The 23,338-nt window shown below is 54.2% G+C and overlaps 1 protein-coding gene across 1 annotated transcript in view; it reads right to left on the bottom strand.

Annotated features, from left to right (window-relative positions):
• Positions 1 to 2,701: 2,701 nt before the first annotated feature.
• Positions 2,702 to 23,338, bottom strand: part of LOC309854683 (uncharacterized protein) — a 150,590-nt gene continuing 129,953 nt past the window's right edge. Inside the window, exons 61-73 of the mRNA XM_082714086.1 lie at positions 21,937 to 22,105; positions 21,340 to 21,524; positions 21,016 to 21,108; positions 20,681 to 20,885; positions 19,634 to 19,773; positions 19,461 to 19,558; positions 18,702 to 18,883; positions 16,959 to 17,164; positions 16,634 to 16,811; positions 15,991 to 16,100; positions 15,666 to 15,779; positions 15,371 to 15,512; positions 2,702 to 4,884 (exon numbers count right to left, since the gene is read on the bottom strand). Coding sequence (XP_082570212.1) covers positions 4,880 to 4,884; positions 15,371 to 15,512; positions 15,666 to 15,779; positions 15,991 to 16,100; positions 16,634 to 16,811; positions 16,959 to 17,164; positions 18,702 to 18,883; positions 19,461 to 19,558; positions 19,634 to 19,773; positions 20,681 to 20,885; positions 21,016 to 21,108; positions 21,340 to 21,524; positions 21,937 to 22,105 — 1,827 coding nt within the window. The 3' untranslated portion in view covers positions 2,702 to 4,879. The remainder of the gene's footprint in view (positions 4,885 to 15,370; positions 15,513 to 15,665; positions 15,780 to 15,990; positions 16,101 to 16,633; positions 16,812 to 16,958; positions 17,165 to 18,701; positions 18,884 to 19,460; positions 19,559 to 19,633; positions 19,774 to 20,680; positions 20,886 to 21,015; positions 21,109 to 21,339; positions 21,525 to 21,936; positions 22,106 to 23,338) is intronic.

Genomic DNA, 23,338 nt, shown 5'->3' with positions numbered 1-23,338 from the left:
CCTGGCAGAGAACTCCAGTCCCTTAGGACCACTAAAGGCATCCACATAACAAACCCTGTTGGTTAGTTCCCCTGTATATTTACCCCTTCCCTCCATGTTCTGCCTCTAGAAGCTCAACCTTCTCCTTCGACTTGTCTCTTCTCGAAAACCGTGTCGTTCTCTTGTGAACGCTCACTCTCTCTCTCTCCCCGTTCCTCATGCAGCTCTCCCAGGTACATGCTTGAAACACACGCTAAGACACTTCTCGCTTCCTCTTGCCAGTCTCTCGTCAGCATAATTGACAGGACCCCAGCCACAGAACCCAGGATTGGTAGAGCATAAACATTTTTTTTCCCCTTCCCTCTAGGAGCTTCCTCCGAGAAATGACCTGCCTGTTACCCTCCCTGACCACAGAAAGCAGCTTCGAGGAGGACGGGGTCCCCTGCCGCCTCCTCCCTCATCCTCACCCTCCTCTGTCTCCACCTTCCTGCTCTCCCTCTGCGCTTCTGTTCCTATAAACGCGTGCCACTCTTGGCTACCCCCAACCTGTCTGATTTCAGAAACAAAAAAAGCCCTTCGAGCCTGTGTTTTCCTTCCTGTTTTTTCTTTTTCTACTACAGTAAAATGCACATAACCTAAAATTTACCATTTTTAAATGTCTCATTCAGTGGTATCAGACACGTTCACGGTGTTGGACAACTATAATCCCTATCCATTTCCAGAATGTTCTCATCTTCCCTGGGGCTCTGTACTCAGTAAACACTATCTTTCTGTTCTCCTCTCCCTTCTTTTCAGTTTCTAAAATTCTCGGGGACAAACAGCATCATACCAGGGTATCTATTTTTTTTTAAAGATTTTATTTATTTATTTGACAGAGAGAGATCACAAGTAGGCAGAGAGGCAGGCAGAGAGGGGGAAGCAGGCTCCCCACGGAGCAGAGAGCCTGATGTGGGGCTCGATCCCAGGACCCTGAGATCATGACCTGAGCCAAAGGCAGAGGCTTAACCCACTGAGCCACCCAGGTGCCCCTCTTTATTTATTTTTTTAAGTTTATTTTTCTTTGTTAATAAAAATTTTTTAAAGATTTTATTTATTTATTTGACAGACAAAGATCACAAGTAGGCAGAGAGGCAGGCAGAGAGAGGAGGAAGCAGGCTCCCCGCTGAGCAGAGAGCCCAATGTGGGGCTCGATCCCAGGGTCCTGGGATCATGACCTGAGCCGAAAGCAGAGGCTTAACCCACTGAGCCACCGAGGCGCCCCTGTAAATAAAAAATTTTTAATAGGTCCATGCTGGGCGTGGAGACCAACACAGGGCTTGAACCCATGGCCCTGAGATCAAGACCTGAGCTGAGGTCAAGAGACATGGGTGGGACACCTGGGTGGCTCAGTGGGTTAAAGCTTCTGCCTTTGGCCCAGGTCATGATCCCAGGGTCCTGGGATTGAGCCCTGCATCTGGCTCTCTGCTCCGCAGGGAGCCTGCTTCCTCCTCTCTCTCTGTGCCTACCTGCAATCTCTGTCAAATAAATAAATCTTTGAAAAAAAAAAAAAAAAGAGGGAGAGAGAGACATGGGCTTAACTGACTGAGCCACCCAGGTGCCACTGATGTTTATTTTTCCTTTTGGTGATCTCTACACCCAGTGTGGGGCTCAAACTCACGACCCGGGGATCAAGAGTCACATTTAGAGAGAGGAAGAAAGGAAGCATGTGGGGTCGAGGGAGAGGCTGAGGGAAAGAGAGAGTTTCCAGCAGTCTCCATGTCCCACTCAGTCCGGACCCTGAGATCATGACCTGAGCCAAAACCCAGAGTCTGATGCTTAACCAACTGAACCACCCAGGCGCCCCCAAAAGGAATTTTTTTTTTTTAAAGTTTTGTAATACAAATTTCTTTCTTTTTTTTTTTTTTTAAAGATTTTATTTATTTATTTGACAGAGAGAGATCACAAGTAGGCAGAGAGGCAGGCAGAGAGAGAGGAGGAAGCAGGCTCCCTGCTGAGCAGAGAGCCCGATGTGGGACTCGATCCCAGGACCCTGAGATCATGACCTGAGCCGAAGGCAGCAGCTTAACCCACTGAGCCACCCAGGCGCCCCCCAAAAGGAATTTTTAAAAGAAAAACGATCACCTACAATGTGATCCCTCTTCCTATATGAGCTGTTTCCATTTCAGGGATACTTGAAGTATCCCTACCAGTCCTTGCCCACATGCAGTCATTCTTAGTGCAAATATTTGTGCAGTCCTGCCTTCTGCTTGACTTGGAAGCTAATCTTTTTCTTCATGTTAATATATTGCCCAATGCTGGACTTCTTGACAAATGAGTCCGAGATAGTGTATCAGATTAATAGACCACAGCTTTAAAAAATCATTTCCCTGTTAGCTGTCTCTGATTTTTCATCATCTTGAATAATGAAGTTATTTGGAAATTCTTGGGAATCATGCCTGTTTCCCCTCCTCCCTGGTTTTGGATAAAGTCCCAGAGGCGGGGCTAATTAGGTCAAAGGAATGAATGGTTTTAAAAAGATGTTAGGAACCCACTACTAGGGGGGCACCTGGGTGGCTCAGTGGGTTAAAGCGTCTGCTTTTGGCTCAGGTCATGATCCCAGGGTCCTGGGATCGAGCCCCAAATTGGGCTCTCTGCTCAGCGGGAAGCCTGCTCCACACCCCCCACCCCCCACCTGCCTCTCTGCCTACTTGCGATCTCTGTCAAATTAGAAAAAAGAAAGAAAGGAAGGAAGGAAGGAACCCACTACAGAGGTGCAAATTAAAACTACCAGTTACAGAATCAGAGGGCTTTGGCTTTGCCCACAGCCTCACAGGTTCTGGGTATTATTACTTCAGTACCTCCTCTGCGGCAGAACAAAATGACCATTGTTATTTTCATTTGCATTTGGTCCCCAGTAAAATCAAATTTTCTGCCTAATGTTTACCCCTTAGCTGCATTTCTCTTCTGATGTCACCTTTCTCGTTTACCAAATCACTCCATGGAGACTAGATTTTTTTAAAAAAAACTTTCTATGGACCTGCTCTTTATATGCTGTAGCCCAGTTTCTAGGTATTTCTAATGGAATCATCCCCTGTCCCACCCATCCTTCTCTGAATCCTGCACGTGTGTGTGCACACCCAGCCACACGCCCCAGATTGCAAAGCGTGGGTGTTGTCACATCTGCCTTGAGAAAGGAGAACCACGCTTACCCTTTGGGGTCCGGGCCCGTGCCCAGCCTACTGCCCTTTTCCTGCTAAGTGTCTGGCTGGGAACAGAGTGTGGGATGCAGGTTGGGAACCTTCAGCAGTTTCCTGTCTGGACCAGAAATCACTGATCCTTTGAGCACATCTAGAAACTGAGGTCACATGGTTATAAACCATGGGTGCGTCAAACCCTGAACTGCTCCGCCTCCCTCCCACCCCCCAACCCCCGCCCCACACTCCAGTGATTTGCTTTCACTGTGAAGTCCAGTTCCTTCCTCCGCCTTCTGGGCTGAGTGCACCTCCGGGGTGCGTTTCTGATCATGTGTGACGTGGCCCATGGGGACATTTTAATGTGGACTCAGGAAAAATGAGTAAGCACGACGGATGTGTCTTGGGACAGGGCGAAAGCGCGCTTGGCTCTCTTCATGTCTGTGGTAGACTATGAGCACAGCTCTTGGAACACAGGAGGTGGTGACTGATGCCGGCAGCCTTGCGGGTCCAGTGGGGCCCACATCAGCACCAGCCTGGCCGTCGGCCGGTTGGAAGACCTTGTGTAAGTCCGCTGGGTTCTCCGAGCCCGATTCTCCCATTACATGAGGTCACGCAGGCCTCCCTGGGCGACTCTAAGGTCTAAGAAAAGGTCAGACATCAAAGAGTCGTGCCTGGACTCTTTCGGTTGTAACCGTGACGGCATAGCCCACACCCCACAAATCAGAACACCGCCAGCACGTGGGAGTGTCCTGGGCTGGTCCCGTTCGCGCCATCTTCAAAAAACTCTCCGACTCTCTAGAGTTCCTTCTTCTCGACTTTATTGAGCACCTGCTGTGTGCTGAGTATTATTTTTGTGTGGGGAGGCCAGGACAACTACATCTGGCATCTGAGCTTCTGGTTGACCCGTGCCTAGTGTCTGATGCTTTGCCCTTTGTTCTGGAATCAGGATCTTAGGAATCTGTGTGCAGAGGGCCTGGGGGGTGGGGTGCGGCTTCTCTTGGAGGGCGGATCTCACAGACTCCGGAATCATTCCTGTGGACGGTTAGTCCCATCCATCCGGTGGATGTGTTAGGGATTCTGCCAGCTTTATTTTTCGGTCAAAAATTCAAGGGATAGGTTTGCCTTCCCAAAGGAAGTGAACAGCTTTGAAGGCTGTAACCTTGGGGCCTGAGTGCTGGGAACCAGCCCCTCAAAAAGGAGGCTTCAGGTGCCCCCTGAAACAATTCAGTTCCAGATGCAGTGTTTACCCCAATGAGGGACTCTCTCCCACCAGGCTTATGCTGAAGGAATTGGGGAGCATCAGTCCCCCTCCAGGAGCCTCGGGTCTTAAGGGAGAAGCTGCAGAGGGCAAGAGAAGCCAGTCCCAAGCTAGGAAGACCTCAGGGCAGGCCAGGCTCCCACCGCGGGGCCTCAGCCAGAGCAGCCAAGCACAAGGAAAAACGTTAGGGCAAGAACAGTTGCTGGAATGGAGGTCCCTTTGCAGAGGGGCGGGGGAGAAGGGAGCCAGGCTGTGTTCTGGAGAGAGCGCAGGTATCAAGGAAGGCATAAAGAATCCTCCAGACCAGCTGGGAGCTTCATGGTCCCCAGAAGTATTTTGAAATCTTCGACTCCGAGCCTCCCTTGCTGTATCTGGAGCAAGTGTGGTCGCCACCCGCTGCTGTTTGATGCTAATGGTACTGGCGAAGGAGGCTGAAATCTTGGGCCGCTGGTGCTGCCTAGGCACAGTCTCAAACTGTAAAGAGAAGAGGAGGCCGTGCTGTGCTGGGTGCCCAGAGGACGAGGTGGGGGCACCTTTTGGCAGCCCCAGCATTGTCAGGCCCGGGGGGGGGGCCCTTTTTAAAAGGACCCCTCCCCCTTTGGAAGAGAGCAGGACTTAGCGGCCGGTCGTTCCCTACACCTGCGAGGCAGAGAACCAAGACCTGGTTTCCCCACCCACCCCGTCCCCACCCTGGAGTTCCCAGCCTGGCGAGGGGGCTGGACCCCAGTACCCAAGCTTTGGGAGCACAGGGGACGCCCCAAACCCAAATCGGAGTGAAGGGAAGTTCGGGGGGGGTGGTCTATGCCCGAGCTGACTCCTGAAGGGTAAGGAGAGGGGACCCAGGGCACCACGGCAGCAGGGACAGTCAGATGGATCTAGAGTATCTGGTGACCTCTTCGCGGTTTCCCCCTACTTGAGAGCAACCCAGGCTCACCCCGGGACCTCTGGCTCACATGGAAGCGTGGATCCCGTTCACTGAGAAGGGACGGCCCCTCTGCACCCTCCCTAGGCCAGTCGCCATTAGCAGGTGACTTTGAAACATTATTCTTGGAGATCGCTGGTCCTTGATTGATCTCCGGCCCGAGTGGGATGGGGTTGCCGACAGGGCGTGCAGGAGAAGCAGGGACCGTGTATCTTTTCTGGCTGCCAACCTCAGAGGGCTTCTGATGTGTCCCCACCCGCCCTGGACCGTAAAGGCTTCAGGGAGGTCCTTGGGTTGAAATTCCTTAAAAATAGGAACACGAGAGAACTCCATTAAGTGCCTCTTCTGTCCTCTCCAGAGATTTTGGGTTCTTTTCCAGATAAGCAGCACTCTTAAACTACTTCCCAGCTTCCTGCCAAAACGTACGGTCTGTGTCCCATAAACCCAGTCGTGAATTCCCGCGTGTCTGGGTGTCTGTCGGGCTGAGCTCGTTCCTGTGCCTAGATTTCTGGCTCCTTAAGTGTGTTCGTCTCTTATCATCCCCTCGCTCCGGAGTACAGTGTTGACTGGCCTATCATCAGGCCGAGCGTGGAGCGGGGGCTCTGAAAATGTTCTTTCATGTAAAGAAATTGAATCACCGTGTCCAAGGGCACAGACAAGCGCTCTTGAGAACATCCCCAGTGCTGAACGGCCAACACCACCATTCCACCATTCAGCTCCAGAACTTTTTTTTTTTTCTGTCCTGCAAAACTGAAACTCTGTCCCCATTAACCGACAACCCCTGAACCGCCGCTTCTACCAGCAGCTGGAGTCCTGGGCTCCATGGTTGTGACTACTCGAGGTGCCTCCCCTAAGTGGACTCCGAGAACCTGGGTCTCCGTGACCAGCTTCCTCCATGACCAGCATAATGTCCTCAGGGTTCGTCCATACATAGCAAGTGTCAGAAGGTCTAGACTTTATCTATTGTATATATCTCCGTATGGACGTAGAGATTCCTGCTGGAGTCGGACTTTCCATTCCTTTCGGTATGCGCCCAGAAGTGGCAGTTGCTGGATCCTATGGTGATTCTGTGTTTAATTTTTTAAGGAACCATCATCATGTTTTCCAGAATGGCTGTGTCTTTTTTTTTGCATTTCCATCCACAGTACCCAAGAGTTCTAATTTTTTCCCTCATCGTTGCTAACACTTATTTCCTAATTTTTTTTTTTCTTACAGAAGCTCTTCTGGTGGGTGGGAGGAGCTAGGTCGTTGTGGTTTTGACTCACATTCCCCTGATGATGGGCGATACTGAACATCTCACATGCCTGTCGTCTTTGGAGAAATGTCTATTTCGGTCCTTGGACCATTTTCTCTAACATTTGCAAATTTATTTTTAGTTAATCCCCCATGTGGGGCTCAAACTCATGACTCCAAGATCAAGGGTCACATGCCCCGCCTTCGACCATTTCTTAATCAGGTTGTTCTGTTGGTGGTGAGTTTGCAGGAGTTCGTTATATATTCAGAGTATTTACCCGTCATCAGATAAAATTTGCAAAGATTTTCTCCCATCCCATAGGCTGCCTTTATACTCTGTCGATTGTCCTTTTGTGCACATAAGTGTCTACACCTGATGAAGTGCAGTTTGTCTGTCTTCAGATGACTGGGCCCTTGGTGCCTCTCTAAGGACTCCATCAGAGCCAATGTCATGAAGCCTTTCCCCTATATTCTGAGGGCTTTATGCTTTCAGTTTTTATATTTAGACAGCTGATCCATTTTTTAAAAAGATTTTATTTATTTGACAGAGATCACAAGTAGGCAGAGAGAGAGGAAGGGAGGCAGTCTCCCTGCTGAGCAGAGAGCCCGACGCGGGGCTCGATCCCAGGACCCTGAGATCATGACCTGAGGTGAAGGCAGAGGCTTAACCCACTGAGCCACCCAGGCGCCCCGACATCTAATCCATTTTGAGCAAGTGTTCATATGTGGTATAAAGTAAGGGTCCAAGGTCATCCTTTGGGATGTAGACACCCATCCTCCCCGCCCTGCTTCCCCACTATTTGATGGAAAGACTGTGCTTTGTCCATTGTATGGTCTTGACAATCTTGTGAGAAGTCACAAGGGTTTACTTCACTTCTGGGCTCTCTATTCTGTCCCCCTGGTCTGTATATCTTGTGTTAGTACCATAGTGCTTTGATTGCTGCAGCTTTGTTAGGAGTTTGTTTTAAGTTTGATACCAGGAAGTGTAAAACCTCTTTGCTCTTTTTCAAGATTGCTTTGGCTATTTGGGGGGCCTTGAGAATCCATATGATTTTTAGGTTGGATTTTTTTAAAAAAAGATTTTATTTATTTGACAGAGAGACAGCAAGAGAGGGAGCTCAAGCGGGGGGAGTGGGAGAGGGGGAAGCAGGCTTCCCGGCTGGGCAGGGAGCCCGATGCGGGGCTCGATCCCAGGACCCTGGGATCATGACCTGAGCTGAAGGCAGAGGCTTAACAACTGAGCCCCCCAGGTGCCCCAATTTTTCTTTTTTCACTATCTGTAGGAAAGGGCTATTAGGATTTTGATGGGGTTTCCTTTAAGTCCACAGATCTCTGGGTAGTACTGACATCCTAATGATACTAAGTATTCCAATTTATTAATATGGGATATTTTCCCATTTCTTTGTATCTTTAACTTCTTTCAGCAATGTTTCATAGTTGGTCGTATATGGGTCTTTCAGCTTCTTGGTTAAGTTTATTCCAAGTATTTTATCTCTTTGAATACTAACGTAAATGAAACTTACTCTCCTCACTTCTGTTAGGTTAGTGTATAGAAATGCAAGTTTTTGTATTGATGTTGCAGTTTTTGTGTTGATTTTATATTCTGCGACTTTGGCAAATTTATTCTAATGGAGGATGTATGTGTGTCATCTTTAGGGTTTTCTGCAGGGACATAGGTTTTGTGTCTATTTACAGGTTTGTTTTGTCTGAGAAGAGACAGTAGTTAACAGAGAGAATTTCTTCCTTATCAATTTGGATGCCTTAATTTTTTTTTCCTGGACTTATCACTCTGGCTAGCACTCCTAATGCTGCATGTAATAGAAGACATAGCCGTCCCTGTTAGTTCTGATCTCAGAGGAAAAGCCGTCGGCTTCTTACCATCGGATATGTTATCTGCGGGCTTCTCGAGCGTGCCTTTTATTGGTTTCCTTCTAGTCTGTTTGCTGAGTGTTTTCATCATGAAAGGATACTGAATTTTTGTCCAGATGTTTTCTTTGCATCCACGGAGACAAGCATGTGGTTTTTGACCTTCATTCTGGGAATGGGTTATACACTATTAATTTTCCTATGTCTACCCACCCTTGCATTTCAGGAATAAATCGCACTTGGTTGTGGTGTATAACCCCCCCGCCATGCTCTCTTGACTTCTGTTGGCTAGTACTCTTCTGTGTCTTTGTTCCTCTTTAGGATTTTGCATCTATATTATCCTATTTATCAGGGATCTTGGTCTCTAGCTTGTTTTTTTTCTTCTCGAAGTATCTTTCTCTGGCTTTGGTATGGCGGGAATTCTGGCCTCATAGGGATCTGGACACGTTTCCTCTTTCATGTTTTGTAAGCGTTTGAGGAGGATTGCTTTTCATTCCTTAAATGCTTGGGAGACTTCACTAGGGAAGACTGGGATTTTTTTCTTTCTTTCTTTTTCCTCCTTTGTGAGGACGTTTTTAGTTACTGTTTGAATCCTCTCACTACTTACAGGGCTGTTTGGATTTCTACTCCTTCACGATTCAGTCCGGGCAAGTTACAGGTTTCTAGGAATTTAACCATTTCATTTAGGTTGTCCATTTGTCATACAGTTGTTCATAATACTTCTAAAATATTTTTTAAAGATTTTATTTAGTTATTTGAGACAGAGAAACAGCACGAGAGTGGGAAGGAAGAGCGAGAAGCAGGCTCTGCACCAAGCCAGAGCCCAATGTGGGACTCAACCCCAGGACTCTGGGATCATGACCAGAGCCAAAGGCAGTCAATTAACAAACTGAACCCCCCAGGCACCCCTATTTTTAGTTTTTAAAAGATTTTATTTACTTAATAGAGGGAGAGAGCACAGCAGGGGGGGCAGTAGAGGGAGAGGGAAAAGCAGGCTCCCTGCTGGGCAGGGAGTCAGATATGGGGCTCGATCCCAGGACCCTGGGATCATGACCTGAGCCAAAGGCAGATGATGAACCAGAACCACCCAGGCGCCCCAGTCCTTTTTATTTTTGTAAAAATTGGCTGCAATTTCTTCTATTTCATTTCTGATTTTAGGTGAATCCTTTTTTTTTTTAAATTAGCCAATCTAGCTAAGTTTTGCCAGTTTTATTTGTCTGAAAAAAAAATTACTGATAGTCTCTGAATCTGTGTGATTTCCTCCTACTAGTTTTGGGTTCACTTTTTTTTTTTTTAATTTGTTAAGGTGTTAAAGTTAGGTTGTTGATCTGAGATCTTTTTTCATGTAAGTATTTACAGGAAAAGAATATAAATTTCCTTCTTGGCATTGCTTTCTCTAAATATCTTGGTTTGGGTTTTTTTTTTTCATTTCATCATGCTTTCAAGATATTTGCTCATTTACCCTGTGATTTCTTTGACCCATTGGTCAAGAGTATGTTGTTTAATTTTGCACAATTTCTTATTTTTCCCATCTTCCACTTGCTACTGATTTCTAGTTGCAAGTTTCTAGGATCTCAGTTTTCAAAAATTTATTAAGGCTTATTTTGTGGGGGCATTGGTTGAGCATCTGCCTTCGGCTCAGGTCTTGATCTCAGGGCTCTGGGGATCAAACCTCCTGTCGGGCTCCCTGCTTTTCCCTCTCCCTCCGCTGCTCCCCCTGCTTGTGCTCTGTCAAATGAATGCATAAAACCTTAATAAAAACTGATTTTGTGGTGTAATATATGGTCTGTTCAGGAGAATGTTCTATGTGTACTTGAGAAAACTACATATTCTGTGGCTGTTGGGTGGAGGCGGTGCGTGTTTTTAGGTCCCATTGACCTGCCGTGCTGCTCAGGTTCTCCATTCATTTCGTGGTCATCTTTCTGGTTCCATCCATGGTTGAAAGTGGGTGGGTGGGTGGGGGGGGGGGTTGGATGGGCTGAAGGTCTCAATGTGGAACTATTTTTTTTTTTTAAGATTTGATTTGAGAGAGAGAACATGACTAGGGGAGAGAGACAGGAGAAGCAGAATCCCCACCGAGCAGAGAGCCTGATGCGTGGCTCCATCCCAGGACCCTGAGATCGTGACTTGAACCAAAGGCAGATGCTTCACCGACTGCGCCCCCCAGGTGCCCTCAGTGGAGAACTCTTTTTCCCCCTTCGATTCTGTCCCTCTTTGCTTCTGATACTGAGAAGCTCAGATGCCTGATGCATTTAAATCTTTTTTTTTTTTTTTTAATTTTTTTGACAGACAGAGATCACAGGTAGACAGAGAGGCAGGCAGAGAGAGAGGAGGAAGCAGGCTCCCTGCTGAGCAGAGAGCCCGATGTGGGGCTCGATCCCAGGACCCTGGGATCATGACCTGAGCCGAAAGCAGAGGCCTTAACCCACTGAGCCACCCAGTCGCCCTGCCTGATGCATTTATACTTAAAATTGTTGTTCTTAGAGAATTGACCCCTTTATTGTCACATAATGTCCTTTCCTGTCCCTTTTAAGTTTTTTTTTTCTTAAATCTGGTGTTTCCGATTTCGGCACAGCCCCCCGTGCTCTCTCCTGGTTACTCTTTGTAGAGAATCTCTTTCCATTCTTCGGCTTTCAACCTGTGTGTGTCCTCAGATCAAAAGCCAGGCGTCCGCAGTCGGCATGAAGTCCGTTACTGGACTTTTCACCTCCAGAATTTGGTGATTACAGTTTCTCTTTGTTGAAAGTCTCCTGCTCGTACGTGGTTTTCTTCGCAGCGTTTAGCTGTCCGCCTGCCTTCTCCTTCAGGTGATGGAGGGTATTTCGGAGGGTGGTTTTAAAGTGTCTGCCATGAAAGCCCGAGAGGCCTCTGTACCCTGGATGTTGGTTTCTGGAGGTTTGCTGTACTCCTTTGAATGGGCCCTCCTTCCGGGCTGCTTTCTATGTTTGATCATCTTTGGTTGAAAACTGGGCGTTTAAAAAGACCGCCACCTCGCCAAGTCTTCCCAGGGGAAGACTTTGATGGATCAGCCCAGGGGAAAGGCACAGGACTCTTGCAAGGGCTGTGTCTTCCCTGGGCCTGTGTGTGTGCTTTAATTCCACACCCCCAGAACACCCAGTTGCTTTTATATACCTTAATTTCCCTCGGAGCCTCACCCCTGCTTCTAATGGGTTTGGATACAGCATTGCATTCCTCTAGCCGTGATCTCGCCCCTAGCCCCCTGGGGTTCTGCAGACTCCTTGAAGCCCCCTCTGGCACGGACTGGTACCCGTAACTGCTTTCAGCAACTTCCATCCCGACATCCAGACTCTGCCACCATTCTCACCAGCACCCCGAGCCCTCTGGCAGCCCCCAGGTGCATCCAGATAGCGAAAGCCAAGTTCCACATTTTTCCTTCCACCCTGAGGACGGAGTCAGGAATGGGCTGGCTTACTTGAAACCATACTGGAACAGGCAAGCAGAAACCACCCCAGGGCTCCCTACCGTCTTGTGCTCAGCCTTCTGGTTAGGTACCCATTTGGAGGCTGCTGCTGCTCTTCGAGTTGTCACAGAGTACTGTGGTCCATTTTATTATACATTTGGTATTTCCAAGGAGCGAGGGTCTGGGCTTCTAGGCCTGCCATCTTGCCAATGTCACTTGCCCTTCTCTGGATTTTGATCAAGGTATTTCCAACGCATTATTAGCTAGCCCACCAGAAGCCTTCTGCCTGATCTCCCCTCGTCAGTATGTCCCTCGGATCCCACAGATTGTTGAATTTGGCTTATTGCTGTGTAAGTGACCTCTGTACTCAAGGGCACCATTGGGCTTCTTCCTATATTCTTGTGGGATGTTCGTATCATCCTACTTCATCAAAATGCGAAGAGAAAGGTTTTCTTTTTCTCTTCGGGAACAGGGATGGTCAATGGTTACGACTTGCCTGTTGCAATCTGGTCCTGGTGTGTCACAGTTACAACTTCTTGTTTTGAAATAATGCTACATTTGCAGGAAGTTCAACGGTAGGAAGTACAGAGCCTGTGTATCTCCCAGTTCCTCCCCATGGTCACATCTTCCGTTATTATAGTACCACATCAAAACCCAGAAACGGACATTGGTACCAAGAAATGCATATATGTCGTTCTGACATCTCATCCCAGGCGCGGACTTGTGTTACGACTTCTAATCAGAAGCCGGAATTGTTTCTACCCACACACACACATCTCCCTTGTGCCACCGCAGGGCAGTGGCCACGACCGCTCCTTCCCCCACCACCCCCGACCCCCCGCAGCCACTAACTTACTCTCCGTCTTTATAACTGGTCATTTTCAGATTATTATAAAAACAAAATCTGATAACATGTGACCTTCTGAGTCTGGCTTTCTATTGATTCAACGTAATGCTCTCAAGATTCATCTGAGTTGTTGCCTGTGTCAGGAGTGTGTTCCTTTCTGGGGCGCCTGGGTGGCTCAGTCGTTGGGCATCTGCCTTTGGCTCAGGTCACGATCTCCGGGTCCTGGGATCGAGCCCCGCATCAGGCTCCCTGCTCCACGAGGAGCCGCCTCCTCTCTCTCTCTCTCTCTCTCTGCCTGCTTGTGCGTGCTCTCTGTCAAATTTTCTAAAAAAGGATGCTCCTTTTCATTGCTGAGTAGAATCCCAGGGAAGAGGGTCGTACCAAAAGTAGGCTCTTCTGGTTGTTTTAAGTTCTGGGCTATTAAAATACTGTGTTCGAATACTCACATACAGGCTTTTGCCCGAAGCACGTTTCTTAATTTCTCTGGGGCGAAGGTCTAGGAATGCAGTTGCTGGAACAACCGGTCAGCGCGTGCTTAGCCTTTTTCCAGAGTGACTGTACCGTTTCCCATTCTTCCGCCAGCAGTACACACAAGAACCAGCTTCTCCGCGTTTTTGCCAGTATTTGGTGTTATTTATTTTTTTTAACTGTCCTGGTCGGTATGTAGTGGTCTCCTGTCCCTGAGGGTTGGAGCTGTTCCTCATTTTTTGTGTGTGCCACTCGTATGTCCTCTTAAGTGAAACGTCTCCAGGGGTTTTGCCCATTTTCCATTTTGTTTTTTGGTTTCTTAACTGTTACATTTGAATTTACATAGAAGATAGGAGTCTTGTGTCAGATATAAGCCTTGTATTTTCTTTGTCTTTCCACAGTCTTAAAAGAAGATCTTTCACAGAATAATTTTAACCTTGATGAAATCTATTTTTTGGTGTCCTCTATCCGTCAGCTTTCCCTGATGTTTTTTAGAGGAACATTTTAGCTATAGGCTCAGCTGACTGAAGGGCTAGGAGACTCTGGAGGTTAAACATTCTTTCTCCAATCACCGGATTTTAACCTGCGTCTGGAAATTGATCCGCGAAGTTGGCGAGTGGCTTTTCAAAATCGCCGCTGATCTGTAGTTTCGACTTCTTGTTCCTTCCATTAATTTCTCCCTCCTGCGTCCCCTGGTTCACACGGAGGACCAGCCAACACTTTCCCTAACGGACAGTAGACACTTCAGACTTGACAGTCATTGCCAGCACTCTGCTGTTGCAACACAGAGGCAGCCACGGATGGTGAGGGGGAGTGTCCATCCGCAGGGAGGACATTTGCAGATAACTCGGGTCAGAGTTGAGCTGGGCTTCAAATCCAATGAGGCAGTTGTTCTTTTAGTCCTTTAAAGGTGTATATTCTACCACGTTTGGTCCTTGCTGGTGGGACACTGGTCGTCTACTTGTTCCTTCAAAGATCCACGCTGATGTGCCTTAATAAGAGGGGGGGATACCTTGTGCTTCTGGAATCCAGGGAGTTCTAGCTCTCAAACTTCTTTACTTTCTGTGAGACTTTTATATTTTTTTGTTCATTGACTTTTTTTTCTTTAAGTATTTATTTTTTGAGAGAGGGCATGTGATCTGGCGGGAGGGAGAGAGAGAATGTTAAGCAGGCTCCACGCTTAGTGCAGAGCCAGACATGGGGCCTGAGCTAAAATCAGGAGTCAGACACTTAACAGATTTGGGGTGCCTGGGTGGCTCAGAGGGTGTTAAGTTTTAAATTTCAGTTAATATATGTATTTAATAGTTTTAAATTCTAGCATCTGAAGGTCTTACGGCATGGGTAAGAGTCGTTGTCTGACCAGACTCTACTTGGGCTCTGTGGAAATCTCAGTGAGGTCTTCTTTAGGGGTTGCTAGACGCTGGGCCAGGTCTAGCAAGCATTCTGCTAGGTCAGTTAAGCCAGGATGACGGGTCCCCTCGCCATCTGACAGGGTTCCTCCGATCGGCCGGGGCTGCCTCGAGCAAGTTCCTGGCAGGGTGGGTTCGCAGAACTTCACCGTCCCCGATGGTTCCTCTTGGTAATTTTGCATCCACCCCCCCCCCCACCGGGCCCTGCTCCTTGACTCTCAGTCCCCACTTTTCCCTGTTGTAACCAGAGCCTGATCTCTCTCCCCTCTATGGTCAGACCCCCTTGCAGTGGTTCCTGTCCCGCTCCAATAGTCCCCTGAATACAGCTGCCTGACGCTTCTTTCGCGCGTGTCATGAATAATGTTTCCTTTACTCCTGCTCTGTGGTGCACGTGCTGACTTCCATCCCCGAGCCGTGGGGCTTTAGCTGTGGGAATCGGAATCTTGCCCAACAGCGGCTGCCGCAGGGCTTTCCAGATCTTGGAGAGACTGAACGTTCAAACCCCTGAGTGGCAGATCTGTGGCTTTGCGGTTTGGGGAGGTGAGGTTATCATTGTCTACGCTACTGTCTCCTCTGTCAGCTCCCGGGACTCACTGGACTTGGCTTGGGCAGGGCATTCTTGGGGCCTCTCCTTCCTAGTAAGTGCTCCTTTGCACAACACTTTGTCGTTGCACAACACTCCTGCCGGGCGGACAGGCACTCGGTTGTCAGGCCGTGAACTAAGAGACAGTAACTAGTTTTCCCTCCAGGAGGGAAGGCAGGGGTCGGCCGCACGGAGGGCTGGGGCGGCTTACCGCACTGTGGAGGAGGGTCCAGGGGCACGAAGGCCCGGGCACACAAGTGGACGTAGGCAGCCGCCAGGTTACAGGCCAGGTGGAGCTCCTGAGGGCCACAGGCGTCCTGGACGCACAGGCTCAGGAATGGCACGGGGTCCACCTGAAAGCCAGCACCCAGAGTCACGGTCCTTGCCTGCTGCACCCTTGGGAGTAGCTCAGGGGAGGGGCGGAGGCGAGATCGGGGCCACTTTTGGTCTCCTGGTCTACCTGCTGCATGGTTTCTGCTGGGGGCCGGACCCCGCGTGACACTCACCACCCTGAAGCAGTTCCCCAGGCAGGAACGGGGGTCCTGGAAGAAGGCCCAGCAGGTGGGGCTCCGGCCGAGGCACTCCTGAGTTTTTTCCATGGCCTTGCAGTCACCACCCACCTGGAGAGGCACAGCCCAGACTCAGGCCTCCTGCCTGGACCTCCATCTTCTTGGGCAGCTAGAGCAGGTGCATTAGTCTTCAGAGGCAATGACCACCCCACTCGGCCTGGGACGTTGTCTCCAGAGTATGCCTGCCCCCAGCCATTCTCTACCCTCAGCACCCCCCGGGATGCACGAGCCTGTGGGGGGAGGGGCTGGTGCACCAGCTCACCTGCCAGGCCAGGGCGAGCTCCTCCAGGCTGTGAGCCACTGTGCCGTCCGGCAGTGTCCGCTCATTGGCCGCCTCATTGTCATTGGTGCCCAGAAGGCCAGCAGACACCCCTGTTGCAAGGGGGCCATGGGGGAGTCTGTCCTGTACCAGGTTCCAGGGTTGCCCCGCTCTCCACCCCTGATGCCCACACCACCACCGGGGCTCTGACTCTCCTTTCGAGGGAGAGGAGAAAACAGAGAAAGGCAAGGAAGGGAGGAAAGCGTCTGTGCCCCATCACACCTACTACAGCCCACAGTGGGGAGGAGAGAAGGAGGCAGTCATGGGACTAGAGAGGCAGGGTCGAGGCCGGTGGGCACAGAGCCGAGCAGTGGGGACAGTGACCGCACTGGCACGATCCAGCAGGGGCCAGCGCCCTGGGATCCCCTTCCCACCTGAGTCCTTCAGACTGTTCTTCTCCCGCCTGCTTAGGTTGTAAGCCCTAAGGAGCAGCGGCAGGGGGAGGGAGTCCGTGGGTGTCCTACCCACCGCCCCTCAAGAGCACCCCTCGCCAGGGCTCTGCTGGCCTCAGCCCTGGAAGCTGACTGTGGCCTCCGCACGGCCAGCAGCACCGGCTTGGAGGCTGCCCCCCGGGGCCCAGACCCACCGTGGAGCCAGAGGCCCAGAGTCAGGCTGCAGAGGCCGGCTCGGACGTCACAGGCGACAGCGACGCCGTCCTCACTGCTCAGCTCAATCCGGGCGACAGCCGTCCTCGTCCGGGCGGGCGGCGGATCCACACGCGGACAGCTCGGTGTCGGCCGGGAGGAGTCGTGGAGCCTGTAGGTCTGGGGGCCGGACGGGGCAGAGCGGACAGGTGGTGGGCGATGTGCGGTGCCGGGGGGGAAGGGTCAGGGGCCCAGGACACAGGTGTGTGGAGGCAGGAACGTGTCGTCGGCCTGGGCCACCTGCCCCTCACCCGGTCGCGTGCTCACCTGCAGGCTGGGGTAGACGACCAGGGTGGTGCGATTCAGCTCCACGGACAGGGACAGGAGCCCCGAGGGGGCCCGGCTCAGCGTCAGCGAGAACGTGTCACGGGCAAAGTCCTTGGCCAGCAGCAGACGGCCACAGCGCACACCCAGGCTCCACACCTGGCCATCGAAGGTCACCACGTGCCTGGCTCCGGCCACCACAGCGTGGTCTGGGAGGAAGCAAGCCCAGGACAGGTAAGATGGGTCAGCTCTGCCCGCTGGCCTGGGGGCCCTGCACCCAGGGGAACCCCACGGAGTCCGGGGCCGCTCAGGCCAGTGTCCTCTTAGACGCCCAACTGGGGCGAAGGGGCGTCTATCCCCAGGTCTTCTCCCCACCCACCCCGCAGCCCAGCACCCCGAGCTGAGCCAGCTCCAGCCAAGTCAATGATAAAAAGAAAGAAAGGGCTGATCCATGATTTCATTTATCCAGAACAGGCAGATCCACGGAGCCCAAGGTGACGGCTAAGGGACCGAGGATGCTTATGAGATAATGAAAATGCTCTCCAATTTATGGGGGGAGGAGGGGGTGTGTATCTTTGTGAATATACCCAAAGCCACCGAACTACCTGCTTCAAATAAATGGTGTTGTATGTGAATTATGGGTCAGTGAAGCAATTGAAAACCAACCACTGTAAAAAAAAAAATGCACAAAACTATGGCTAAAGACTCCACCCAGTGTAAGGAAGGTACCAGTGTAAGGGGGCCTAGCTCTGCCCCTCTTTAAGGTGGGCAGAAGATGGTCCGACAAGGGGCCAGCGTGACCCACGAGGCCCGGTCCCCTGCTGAGCAGTGACGTGGGGCGGCGTCTGGAGGGGCGGAGCTGGGGGCTTGGGGGCTGCACTAGTGGACACAGTCCCAGGCAAGGGAGCTGGAGGCCCGCCCAGCCGCACAAGGAGGGTCCTGAACACCCCTTCACCAGCAATCAGAGCCGAAGGTGATACGTGTAAGGAACCCCAAGACCAGCTGGTCTGAGCTTACCATGCTGCCTAACAGAGACCGTAGCCCCTGACTCTAAGACGGGGTCTGCGTGCCCCGAGCCTCAGCATTCCCGCATGGACGCTGACCCCCCAGCCCTACCAGGCCCTGAGGGCCACCCCTGCCCATGGACTTGAGACCTACCCCCGCATCAAGGAGCTCGGCTCACAGACGACACATGTCTGTGACCCAGAGGGGTGAGCTGTGTTGCCACCTCCCTTGGACAAAGGGGAAACCAAGGCCCAGAGAGAGGGGAAGACACGCCCAGGCCCCGCTCGGGCACGAGCTGGATGCAAACTCCCTCGGGGCCCCAAACCCCTGGAGCCGCATCTGGTCTGGGCCCAGCCCGTGGCAGCAGGCCCTGCCTGACCCGGAGTCTGGACTCAATTAGCCGCCTTCCGGCTCCAATTGGAGGTCTGCCTTTGTGGCTCCAGCTTTGTCCGGGGGGAGGGACAAAGCCCTGGCCTCGAGCCCTAAGCCGCTTGGCCCACTTTGGGCTTGGGCCTCCGGCTCAGGCTTTCCTACTCTGGCCGGAGGCCCGGAGCTGCAGCGAAGGCCTCGTCCAGGATGACCTTGGGCAGTCCAGGGAGCTCTGGGCCCTGTGGTACTGGGCTCAGGCTCCAGAGGCCACCCAGGACCAGCCCCCCCGCTCTGCCTGCCCCTGCCACATCCCGCTGCCACGTCGCACAGGGCCCAGGCCTTCCCCGGGGAGGAGGGGGGCCCGAGACTCACATTCGTGGGGGCTCTCCAGCCAGCGTCGCCGGAGCCCGTAGTACTCGGCCAGCAGGTTAGTCCTGGACAGCTCTCGGAGCGGCCGCAGCAGCTTCTCCACCACGTAGCTGGTCACCCGGGCCATGGCCAGGGGCTCGTCCCCCGCGGGCAGCAGTGGCAGAGTCACCAGCACCGAACAGTCCCTGGGGGGAGCATAGAGGAGCTGGAGACCCCGGCCCGAGCCGTCTGTGCTTCAGGAACGAGCAAGACGCACTGGAGGGTCCGGGCTCGGACACAGGTGCCTGAGCTCCTGCTGGGCGTGGGAACATGCGTGCTGCCGCCCTGGGCTGCGGGGCCATGTCTGGGGGACCCCTGAGGTGGGCAGGCACCCATCTGGGTGGATGAGGGCAGCAAAAGCATGGGAGAAAGGGGAGGTCAGAGCCAAAGGGGACCTTGGGAGTTCCTCCATCGAGGGAGGACCCTCAAACTCGGTGGAAAACGGGGGCTTAGGTCGACCTCGTGGGGTGTGAGGGAGCCAAGAGGTCTCAGCACATGTTCGGGCTGGAGGGGGATGGGGAATGGTGGCCGCCCTGGACCGTGGGTGGAGGCGGGTGCAGGGGGCCAGCGGGGAGGGCTTTCACCTCCCCCAGGAGGCCAGAAGTGGCTGCGAGGCCTCCCTGCCCGGCACAGCTCTTCCTCAGCACCAGCACCCGGTGGTGACCCCTTGCCAGCCGGGGCCACCTGGGGGCAGGGAGGCAGGCAGGACAGGCCCCGCGGTACCTGGCTGAGAAGCGGTACAGGGCCAGCATGGGCCGACAGAGCCTCCTCAGGGCCTGCGACAGACTGGCTTCGGCCCACGACAGCATCTGGCGGGCGGCCTGCGGGGGCAGGGGGAGCCATCAGGGTTGGCCCCGGCGGGCCGGCCCACATCCCACCCCCTCACCCCACCTCACCAGCTCCACGGCTGCCCCGATGGGCCGGGGTGCCAGGGCCTGCCACAGCCGCACGGCCCCCTCCAGCCGCTCCCGCCACACCTCATCCAGGGCCCGTGGTGTCACCTCCAGGTAGGCGTCCTTCAGCGTGGCCAGGGGCCCTGAAACGGGGGGCCAACACCCGTGAGCCCCCTCCCCACACCCCCACCTCCAGGGTCCAGGCGGCAGGCACGATGCCACGATCCCCGACCCCAGCCCCCTGGACCACCCCCTTCATAGGGACAAGTGGCTTGTGCCCGACCCCCCCTTTCCCCGCGAGTCCGGAATGGTGGGGTTCACCCAGGGGAGGCTTCCTACGTGCCCAGCCCCCAAGAAAACCCTCAGTGCAGGGTCTTCCCCAGCAGACCAGTAGTGAACACCTGTCATCACCGTGGGGTGCTGGGGAGATTGAGGGTGTCCTCCCCTAGAGAAGATTCCGGAAGCTTGGGCCTGCTTTTTCTCCCTTGCTCAGGCCTTGGCCTCTGTACCCCTTCCCTTTGCTGATCTTGCTCTGTGGGCTCCCGCTGTAACTAAACCTAGCCGCAAGCGTGAAGATAGTCTGAGAACTGAGCCCTAGCGAGCCGCGGGAGCTGGGGGGAGGCTGGGGGGATTCCGACCCAGAGACAGAAGCGGGTGGGAGAGGAGGACCCGCGGGCGGCCCTGGTGCTCCCGGGGGGGAGGCCGGAGGTTCCCAGCATCACTCAGAGGACGCTCGGGGCAGCGGCTACTTAGTAACCACAAGAGGAGCCCGAACCACACAGCCACGCGGGTGCTAACCCCAGAACCAGAAACGGGGTGTGGAGTCGCCCAGCACTGGGCCCAACAGCAAGCAAGCTGAAACCCAAAAGAAATCAGGCAGGAACTGGGGGGAAAAATCCCAGTCCCCAAAAAGCTAAAGCAGCGGGCATGAGGCAGATGAGCTTGGGGACCTCCAGGGGCGGAGGCGGCGGACGGAACAGGAAGGCAGCAGGCCCTGGAGGCTGCGCAGGTGGGGCGGGCTCCCGGGGGGGCCCTCGCTCGAGCACTCACGTTCCAGCTCCTTCCGCAGCTGCTCCAGCCCCGCCTGCAGCCTGTCCAGGTAGAGGGGCACGTGGTGTGTCAGCGCCCACCAGGCCTGGCTCTGGCCCCACGCCGTGGCCACTGCCCGGCCACTCGCCGCCACGGCCCCCAGGCCCGCGTGGGACAACCGCAGGAGGGGGCCCACCGCGCTGTCCGGGGGCCCCGCTGGCCGCACCTGGGCAGGGAAATCGAGGCAGGATCGGTAGAAGGATCTGGGACCCCCTGCCTGGTTAGTAGAGGGCGTCTCCCCACAGCACCTCCCCTTCTCCAAGTGTGTCCCCGGCCCCCCAGTGCGGTCCACCCACCAGGTGCCAGAACCTCTCCATGTAGGCATCCAGGCCTCGGATCTCCCTCTCCAGCCGCGCTCCCAGCCGGGCCCCAATGGCTGCGATCCTGGACTGTGGACAGAGAGGGACAGGTTGGGGGCACGGGGGTTGGGGGGTGGTGCTTCACGGAACTGGAGGGGCCGACAGGTTCTTGGTACCAGCCCTAGGGCCCCAGGATGTGTTTGCAGGCCACAGAGCTGCCTCTGGTTCTCTGGGCCCTGTTGGACCCCAAGGGCTGGCACCCCTAGTGCCGGGGCCTCTGTCCCAGGGAGAACAGCGCCCCCCAGCCCCAGGCTGTCTCACCTCCACGCGGCCCAGCAGGGCTCCAGGGCAGCCATGCGCTGCCAGGCGGAGAACCTGGGGGGCAGCCTGCAGGCTCAGGCGTCCCAGGGGCTGCACGGGCCGCCCGCCGTCCAGGAGCAGGGCCTCCGCCTCGGCCGTCCGCCCGTGGGCACATGCCCGCAGCAGCACGCTCTCCTCTCGGCGCCCTGGGGCCAGGAAGGGTCCTGCTGTTGCCCCTGGGGCTCGGCTGGCTGCCGCCCAGCTGTGCACACCACCTCCTCTCCACGAAGAGCTTCCCGTCACCCCGGGGCCCTAATGTTTGCGGGCCTGGAAGCGCACCACCCAAAGCAGCTTCCCAGCCCCACTGAGGCCTCGGGTCCTCCTTGCAGACCACACCCCCCTCCGCTCTGCCCACCTAGAGCCTCTGCCAGCCTCTCCAGGCATCACAAGCCCATGCAGGTGGCCGCAGGGAGCTCACCGTCTCCTCCGAGCTGGGGGTGCCATGAAGTCCTAACGGGGCTCCCTCACTCAACTCTCAACACCCCAATCTCTGTCCTCTCTGAGGTCCAGCTGGGCCGTGCCCCAGCCATCTGAGCGATCCCCGCTGTATCTACTCACCTTCCTCATGGGCCCCAGTGGCCTGGAGGCAGCTCTGGGCCCGGGACACCAACAGCCTCACTTTGTTGTCCCCGTGGTCCAGGATTCCCTCCAGACGGACGCTGGCCTGAGAGGCCGAGGTGGACAGCCGGCCCCGCAGGCTGAGCTGCTGAGCCTTGGGGCTGAGGATCTGCGAGCAGGAGGACAGAGGGCAAAGTGAGGCCTGGCCCCCCGCTCCTGCTGGCCCCAGGTCCAGGGAGAAGAAAGGCAGCATCCACCCCCTGCCCCACATCTCCCACAGCACGGGGACAACTACGTATTTCCCTACAAGGTTCGCTACCCCTGCCAACTGCAGAAGGCAGTCCTCCGTTCAGCAGCCCCCTGATTCAGGGGGCTCCCTACAATGTTCCAGAAAATCCATCCGCAAGGTTTCCAGGTGGGCGGGGTACAGCCCAGAAAACCTTGTGAAATTTTATAGCGTCGTGAGGACCAAACAAGGATGGGAAAGGACCAAACAAGGACCCCCACTTGGGGCAGGGGCTTACTCCCAGGCTGGCGGGCTTAGGGCACTGCGATTCCAGAAGCTGGAGCGCCCAGGGGCCTGGTTGGCCGTCAGGGAAATGAAGCGGCCAGCCCCGGACCACCTTGGAAAGCCACGCTCTTTTGAAATCACCATGCTACAGTGCAGGGAAACAGAGGCAGAAAAGCCGTCCCCATCCAGCTCTGGAGGCCGGAAGGAAACACCCACCCCAGGAGCACCTACTATGCACGGGCACTGTGCAGACCGCTCTGCGGAGGAGGTGGGATTTGTGCCCACTGGACAGAGGAGACAACTGAGGTCAGAAGAAGGAAAGCCCCAAAGTCAGGTGCACTTGGCCAGGGAGACACAGAGGTCGGCAGATGGGAACAGTGATGAGATTCCTACTGTGTGCCTATGCCAAAGGGGGCAGAGGAAGGGGGTGCCCAGAACCCTGCAGCTGCCCTGAGAGAGAAGCCCGCTCCCCACTTACAGAGGAGGGGGGAGGGCTCAGCGAGGGCCCTTCCCAAGATCACTGAGCCAGTGGGGACAGAGCAGGCATGGAGCTCGGCTCTGTTCCCTCTGACCTTCCAGGAGGTAGGAAGACCCACAGAATATGTGTTACTGGGGCCGGGGACTCCCTATCAGGCCCTGCTCCCAATGATCCAACGCAGTAACGTGTAATCCTCATGCCATGTATCCCCGGGAGGGAGGGCAGGTGCAAGGAGGAGGCTGATATTCCAACCCAGACAGTCCCGCCGCTGCCTCGTCTCAGGGCTGGGGCTGGGCCAGGCCAGAGGGTCCCCACCAGGTTGCCAGCCTGCAGTTCTAAAAGTGGCCACTAGGTGGCAGGACCATCCAGGCAGTGGTGGCCTTGCAGGCCAGAGCTGGAGGGAGGGCAGCCTG

Source organism: Mustela nivalis (genome assembly GCF_964662115.1).
Source record: "Mustela nivalis genome assembly, chromosome: 19".
Taxonomy (NCBI): domain Eukaryota; kingdom Metazoa; phylum Chordata; class Mammalia; order Carnivora; family Mustelidae; genus Mustela; species Mustela nivalis.
The sequence above is the reverse complement of the archived record's forward strand: the minus strand, read 5'-3'. Positions and strand labels throughout refer to the sequence as shown.